An 8,350-nucleotide genomic window follows, 5' to 3' on the forward strand; every position below is an offset into this window, starting at 1 on the left:
GGAAGAAAAGCAATGTGGGAGGATGCACACTTTCTGATTTCAAATCTTACTGCAAAATTAGAAGAATCAACAATGTGGTACTCCTTCCGGCCGGCCCCACTCGGAGACGGGCTTGGGCAACCCCAGAATGGGAGACTAAAGAAGTGACATTTGTGAGGTCTGCCCAACTGGATTGAGGGAGAATAGGCTTGACTGGTGATTGGCTTTGCTTTGGCGATGACGCTACCTGATGGGCTGGCCTCACCTTCGCCCCGCCCCTCCCCTAGCCCTGCTCGGGCTTCCGGGCTCCCTGCTCGATGACTGGCCGAAGCGGTGGACGGCTGGAAGCGAATTGGCTGCCCTCAGCGGCGGGCTGAGCAACTGGGCAGACGAGAGCTGTTGGGCTAAGATGGCGGCCGCCGAAGGAGCCGCGGGAGACGGTGAGCCGTGGCAGACCTGGCTCCCTGACCATTCCGTGTTCTTGCGGCTCCGGGAAGGACGGAAAAACCAGAGCCCAGCCGCAGCCGAGAAGCCGGCTTCTTCATCATTGCCTTCGCCGCCGCCCCTGCCGCCGCACTTGCTGACGAGAAACCTGGTCTTGGGCCTCGGCGGAGAGCTCTTCTTATGGGACGGAGAAGGCAGCTCCTTTTTAGTCGTGCGCCTTCGGGACCCCAGCGGTGCCGGTGAGGAGTCCTCCCTCTCCCAATACCAGAGATTGCTTTGCATAAATCCACCCCTGTTTGAAATCTATCAAGTCTTGTTAAGTCCAGCACAACATCATGTAGCACTTATAGGAATGAAAGGACTTATGATATTAGAATTACCTAAAAGGTGGGGGAAGAATTCTGAATTTGAAGGTGGAAAATCAACAGTGAATTGTAGCACCACTCCCGTTGCTGAGAGATTTTTCACCAGTTCTACGTCTCTGACTCTGAAGCACGCTGCCTGGTATCCGAGCGAGATGCTGGACCCCTACATAGTGCTGTTAACATCAGACAATGTAATAAGAATTTACTCTCTACGTGAGCCCCAGACACCCTCTAAGGTCATTGTACTTTCAGAAGCAGAAGAGGAAAGTCTAATACTCAATAAAGGAAGGGCCTACACCGCATCTCTAGGAGAGACGGCAGTTGCATTTGACTTTGGGCCCTTGTCGGCAGTCCCGGAAAACATGTTTGGACAAAAAGGCAAAGAGGAAGTATTGGCTTACCCCCTGTACATCTTATATGAGAATGGAGAGACTTTCCTTACATATGTTAGTCTGTTGCACAGCCCTGGGAGTGTGGGAAAGCTGTTAGGCCCGTTGCCCATGCATCCTGCAGCTGAAGATAACTATGGGTATGATGCTTGTGCTGTACTCTGCTTACCATGTGTCCCCAACATCTTGGTGATTGCTACTGAATCAGGAATGCTGTATCACTGTGTTGTGCTGGAAGGGGAAGAAGAAGATGACCAAACATCAGAGAAGTCCTGGGATTCCAGGGCGGACCTCATTCCTTCTCTGTATGTGTTTGAGTGTGTGGAGTTGGAGCTTGCCCTGAAACTGGCATCCGGAGAGGACGAGCCCTTTGATTCTGACTTTTCTTGTCCAATCAAGCTTCACAGAGATCCCAAGTGTCCCTCAAGATATCACTGTACTCATGAAGCTGGTGTACATAGTGTTGGGCTAACTTGGATTCAAAAACTTCACAGATTTCTTGGATCAGATGAAGAAGATAAGGACAGTTTACAGGAACTAGCTACAGAACAGAAATGCTTTGTAGAACACATTCTTTGTACGAAGCCACTGCCATGCAGGCAGCCAGCTCCGATCCGAGGATTCTGGATTGTCCCTGACATCCTGGGGCCTACGATGATCTGCATCACCAGTAACTACGAATGCCTCATAAGGCCTTTACTAAGCACAGTCCATCCAGTGTCTCCTCCCCTGCTTTGTACCCGAGAGGATGTTGAAGTGGCAGAGTCTCCCCTCCGTATTCTGGCTGAAACCCCGGATTCCTTTGAAAAACATATTAGAAGCATTCTGCAACGTAGTGTTGCAAATCCAGCATTTCTGAAATCATCTGAAAAAGATACGGCTCCTCCTCCTGAAGAATGCCTTCAGCTCAGCAGCAGAGCCACCCAGGTGTTCAGGGAACAGTACATTCTTAAACAGGACCTGGCAAAGGAGGAGATTCAGCGGAGGGTCCAATTGTTATGTGACCAAAAAAAGAAACAACTAGAAGATCTCAATTATTGTCGAGAGGAGAGGAAAAGTCTGCGGGAAATGGCTGAGCGCTTAGCTGACAAATATGAGGAAGCCAAGGAGAAACAAGAAGATATTATGACCAGGATGAAAAAAGTACTTCACAGTTTTCACTCTCAGCTCCCAGTTCTCTCTGACAGTGAGAGAGACATGAAGAAAGAATTACAGCTGATACCTGATCAACTTCGACATTTGGGCAATGCCATCAAACAGGTTACTATGAAAAAAGACTATCAACAACGAAAGATGGAAAAGGTACTAAGTCCTCAGAAGCCCACCATTACTCTCAGCGCCTACCAGCGAAAATGCATTCAGTCCATCCTGAAGGAGGAGGGTGAGCACATAAGAGAAATGGTGAAGCAAATTAACGATATCCGAAATCATGTAAACTTCTGACACCACCAGGAACAGATTCACACCTGAAATTAACACAAGTGAAGGCTTAAACTCATTGTAAAACGAACAGGTAGCGTTATCTAATTTCTAAAGAGGCATTTTAAAGGATGAACTTTGGTGTGGTTGTTCATCACTTTTTATACTTGTTTTATAATTACTGAATAAATGCTTTTATTTAAAAAAAAAACAAAAAAAAAAACAATGTGGTACTGGCATAAAGATAGAATTAAAGATCAACGGAACAGAATTCAGAGCCCAGAAACAAACCCTCACATATATGGTCAAATGACTTTTGACAAGAGTAGCAAAATCATTCAAGCAGGAAAGACAGTCTTGTCCACAAAGGGTGCTGGAAGAACAGGATATGAACGTGCAGAGGAAAGAAGCTGGACACTGCAAACACTGTTTATAAAAGTTAACTCACAAATCAATCAGAGACATAAGGGTAAGAACTAAAACTACGAAACTCTTAGAAACAAATATGGGACAAAATTTCACTACGTTGGACACAAAGACATACATATATCCATACAGACACAGACAGAGATTTCAGTTTCCTTGCTTGAGTTTTAAAAGACCTCCTTTTTTTTCCCTTTCAGTTTTAAGTTCTACTAATTGAGCCAAGGCTGTAGTCTCATGTGATGTAGGCTGTGTTTACATTTCAGGACATAATAAGAATTATAACTTCAAGCTTTCTCTTAGGAATACTTTTGCTCTCAGGCTCAGAATTTTGAAATGATATTTTCCCAAGCCGGCTTTCTCTACAGTTTTAGAATGTCAAAAGAGCTCCATCCTGGCCATTTAAGAGTTAAGTGCTTGCAAGCATTGCCTTTGTTCCAATTCTACATGAAGTCAGCCTGAGTTTCAATGGGTAGCTGTCTGTCAAGGGAGCTGTTTGGCTTTCGAGGCATGGTTTCTCATTATTAATTTGGTACCTAATTCAGATATGATCTGAACAACCTTCTGAGGGCAGAGCGATGGATCAAATTTGTGCTGCTTCTGAGTCTAGCTCCCTAAGGAGTTACCCTTGAGTCTGTTCCACTCTTTCACTTGTCTCAGTTTCCCCATATGGCAGAAAAACTGCTGTGGATGCTCAGAGCACGAGGTGATCAGTCTTATTGTGCCCTCAGGTGAGCAGAATTTACTTAATGGTTATAGTGAAATCCCCTGTAGGACCACTAATCATCAAGAGGATTGATTGTCAGATACTTCCACTAGGTTCTCAGTTGCTTAAGTGAGAACACCTTGTGGCCAGAAGGAGCAAACCCCTCTTTTCTTCAGAGCTGAGCAGGCTCAGTCTCTCATTTCACTAGCAAGCAGTGTGTTCAGACATATATACATAATCTTTCCAGTTTAAGCCAAATTTCATTTCTCTCCAACTCAGTTCACTCTAAATTTACCCCGGGTGCTTGCCTAGTAATTTCCCCCTGAATCCCTGCCTAGGGAATGAACCAGTACCCTCTTAGCACTCCAAGTCCCAAGAAAAATAGCTCGAGTAAAATTCAGAACATCACTTAAAGCAATGCTGTCCAGCTACCAGGAGAACTCACCAAAGAACCTAGGAACACTGATAAGCAGGTGGAGCTCAAAGGGCCCGTGCTGCTACCAAGCACCAGTTTGGGGCAGACTCAAGGTATTCTCTGATGGGTGGCTCTAGACTATACAAAGAATAATGCTTTTATCTCTGAATAAGAGCACAGAATTCCACAAAATACACAATCTGCAATCCATGAAAATAATCATTTCTCCTTTAGTCATCTTCCTAGTAACGAAAGTAAAGATCCATGATTGAGGAGACAATGCTTGCTTTCCCAATGCCAGAATGAGCTCGCTAACACACCCTCTCTCTCCATCTTCCTCTCCCCTTCAACCCTGACAGTTTCTTTGTCCATCTTTTTGTCTGTCTCTGATTCTCTCCGTCCACCTGCCTTTGCCCATCTCTGTTTTTCTCCCTCAGTCTCTGTCTCAGTCTCTCTTCTCTTTCTCTCAGTTGCTCTTTTTTGCTCTTTTTGCCTCAGCTTTGCTGTGGTCGATGCCTAATAAATGTTTCTCTGCCCCCCTTATGTCCCCACAGGCAGTACTGTTTCATAAAACACAAACATTGGCAAGTGCCCTTATCAAAAATTCACTAAACCACGATGGCAATCATTAAAAACCCACGCTGCCTGGGAAATACTCATTAACAGTTGCCTCTTAGTGGATACAGGCCACAGTCACTTCTACGTCAGGAGACTCTTACGTACCTGATCCCCATCTTCGAAATGCATATTCCTTTGTCTTCAAAACGAAATGATGTGTTGCTTCCTCATTAACAGAGACCTAACTGCAGTGTTTTAAAAAGTCATTCCTGAGTGTTTTGTGTGGAAAATTTGCTAACTCAAGAAAAAATTTCAATAGAGAAAAACAACCTACTCCTGTCCTACCAAATACTGTACCTTGCACCAACCACTAGTTTTGACTACAGTCTATTATGATTTGAAGCCTGATAACTAGGCTGTTTGGTACCAACAAATAATACATAAAAACCCACAGAACAAAAAACAAATTCTCAAACAAAATATGCATTTGCTGGAGACAATCCGAGATTTACCTGCAATTAGACATTCAAAACTGCAATAGTTTGGGACTTCCCCTGTGGTCCAGTGGTAAAGAATCCACCTTCCAATGCAGGGGACCCGCGGTTGATCCCTGGTCGGGGAACTAAGATCCCACATGCCGTGGGGCAACTAAGCCCACGCGCCACAACTACTGAACTCTTGCGCCTCAACTAGAGAGCCCACGCGCCCTGGAGCCTGTGTGCCACAACTAGAGAGACAAAACACGCACGCCACAACTAGAGGGAAGCTCGTACACCGCAACAAAGAGCCCGCACATCTCAACGAAGATCCTGCGGGCCGCAACTAAGACCCAACACAGACAAAAACATAAATTAGATAATAAATTAAATAAATAAATAAATAAATACAAAACTGCAATAGTGCATAGCACAGTGTCATGAAATAAACACTTATCCTGATTCCTAAGTCTTCCCTTTCTTGTGCAAAATTTAACACAAAAAACCTCAAAACAAACAAAAAACAACCTAGCACCTAAGTAACTAGAATGTGCAAATACTTGAGCGTCTATGATAATTGCTCAGAAACGAATTTTTAAATGATCATTTAACTTAGAGGAACACTGCGTCGCGAAAAGATGGCCTGTTGCTGGAACAGAGTTCCACAAACAAGAAAAACATAAACCGTTCACAAAGCCCTCCATAAGCAAAAACATAAAAAGCCCAGAATTTCCTTATTTCTAACTTTGGTTAGATGTTACTATGTCACAGGTTACCCTCCAGAGAGCGCTCTGCGAGTCAGTTACCAGTCATTTCAGTTAATCAAAGGTGAAAACGCTGAAAGCGAAGCTTCAGCCTTTTGGAGCTGACCCTCCTGAGAGCTTCAGGAAAGGGCACAGAGGCCCCCGTCTGAACACCGCTCTTGGCGGCCGGGGGTCCAGGATCCCTGAGCTGTGCGCGCGCCCATCACCCGCGCGCATCCCGAGAGCAGAGGCCCCTGCACCCCTCCGGACCCACCGCGCCCGAGACGCCCCCCCGCGGCCCCGTCTTCGGGCTCCTCTGCGGCGCCTCCCCGTCCAGGCCCCGCGAGCCCGCGGGGACGGGGCCGAGTCCGGCGTCCGCAGACCCAGAGGCCAGCACCCCCCCGGGCGCGTGTGGACAGCCCCGCCGCGAGGAGGCCCGAGGCGCGCCGAGGAGGGAGGGCTGCGAGCGCGCGGGGCGCCCACCGCTCAACGGCCGCCTTCGTGGCCCCGGCCCGGCGTCCTCACCCTGCGGCCGGTGGCGGCGGCCCCGGAGCCGAGGAGCTAGGGAGGCTCGCGCTCCTCGGGGCTGGAGGGGTCAGGCCCCTGGCTGTTGGGCAGCCGGGGGGCTGCGGACGGGGGGCGCGCGGTGAGGGGCTGCGGGTAGAGCTGCACTTACTCGTCTCTGCGCTGCTCCCCCGCCGGGAGCGTCACAGTGTGGGGACCGACTCGTTCTCCAACTTCCCTTTCCTCGGGACGCGGGTCTTCAGGAGCCCCAGCCTCCCAGCGGCAGAGCCCTCTCACCTGGCTCCGCTTACGCCTGCGCACTCGCTCCTCCGGAGGGAGTGGGTGGGGTGGGGTGGGGTGGGGCGGGGCGCGGCGCGGCGCCTCCTGGCCTCAGGACCCCCGGTCTGCATACCCGTGTTTATTTTTAATTTCCTGAAAGTATTTTACTTTAAATCAATTTTAAAAAAATAAATGGCACGTTTTCTTGTCCAAATCATAATTTACTGACTACAGGGTCTTGCCTTTGTAAGATTTCTTTAGGGGATCCTAACTGGTTCTCGGTCAAATGACCTGAGTCAAATAACGGGTATCAAAAAATTTTTAAATCATATTTTCCTTCCATCAGTTTTCAGTCACTAATAAGTTTTACCATGTGGGGTTTTATTGGGTGTGGATTATATTTACTAATAATCACCATCATTGGGTCCCTAGAGTCAAAATGTGGGTTTCCAACAGGTCTACTTCAATAATCACAGAGATCCTTTTTCTGTTTGAGAGATACTGAATTTTGATCCACCTTTTTGAACATGTTGCTTCCCCCAAAGACTCCACCACGTATGTCCACCTCATTAAATAATAGAACGGGATTTCCTCTGAGCTTCTTCCAACGTACAGGCAGACAACAGCTACAAAATGGTTCCCAATCGCCTGCCTAGGAATTAAAAGAATCTATTCCACTCAAATATCCTGGTTAGAAACCACATCTCTGGGCGTGAATAAACACCAAGGAGAGTCTGTAGGAAATGAACAATTCATCTGAAAACTACTGCATTTCCTCTCCTTCATCCTGGTGTTTAGAGTAGGAAAACACCACTGGTCAACACCAACTGGTTTTCATTAAGTTTTCCTTAAGAGAAGAAACTCAGTTTTATTGAGGACAGCAATTCACCAGATTAAATGCTCTAAAGCCTAACCTCTCTTGTACCTCAGAGTGGCCAAACTTCAAATCAGATGTGAATGGAAGGATTATGTGTAACTTACGGGATTGCTTAGAGCAGAGACAGCTCTATGGGCTCCTTTGCCCTTCATCTTTGTCCCCTCTCGCCTCAGAAATGAAGACATGGTTGCCGGTCAAGGCTGGCGCTCCAGCAGCCATTTTGGGCCAGGAGACAGCCTTGAGGTTGGATACCAGCTAATGATGATGGGGAGAAAGAGAGATGAGGCTGACTACAGTGCTGTGCAGTTGAAGGTCAGCAAGGACTATCCAAGTCCATAGTCCTTTTTCATGAGAAAGGAAAAAAATCTCCCTCTTGTCTGTGCATGTTTTGTTCTTGGTTTTCTGCTATATTATGGCTACCTACTATTAAGGGAAGTATTAGTTTTGCATTGAAACACTGTGAACTTTGACATGACAATCCCCATCTCTGGGAAACTTCCTCATGTGTACCATGGTGGGAGCAGGGGTGAAGATGGCCCGTATATTCTGAAGATCCCATTCTTTTGCCTGGTCCACATCCATGTCATCTTCTATTACTTACAGTGCCTCAGCTGCTCTTGGGAAAATGTCCCTTGTCCCTCAGTGCACAAGGTTAAGTGAGGCTGAAACCCCTTCCTGGCTGCAAGACAGAGAGGACCACAGAGCCACTGGGGTGCCTCCAAACTGTGAGGGAGGCCCGAGGTTGCTCATGTCACCCAGACATACCCTACCCA

At 47.2% G+C, this 8,350-nt stretch overlaps 1 protein-coding gene across 1 annotated transcript; it reads left to right on the forward strand.

Annotated features, from left to right (window-relative positions):
* The first annotated feature begins 274 nt into the window (after window positions 1-274).
* On the forward strand, window positions 275-2,749 carry LOC132496174 (nuclear pore complex protein Nup88-like). Its single transcript, XM_060108413.1, has one exon. The coding sequence runs from the start codon at window positions 389-391 to the stop codon at window positions 2,618-2,620; it is 2,232 nt and encodes a 743-aa protein (XP_059964396.1). The 5' UTR covers window positions 275-388; the 3' UTR covers window positions 2,621-2,749.
* The last annotated feature ends 5,601 nt before the right edge of the window (window positions 2,750-8,350 follow it).

This window comes from Mesoplodon densirostris, chromosome 1, assembly GCF_025265405.1.
Source record: "Mesoplodon densirostris isolate mMesDen1 chromosome 1, mMesDen1 primary haplotype, whole genome shotgun sequence".
NCBI lineage: Eukaryota > Metazoa > Chordata > Mammalia > Artiodactyla > Ziphiidae > Mesoplodon > Mesoplodon densirostris.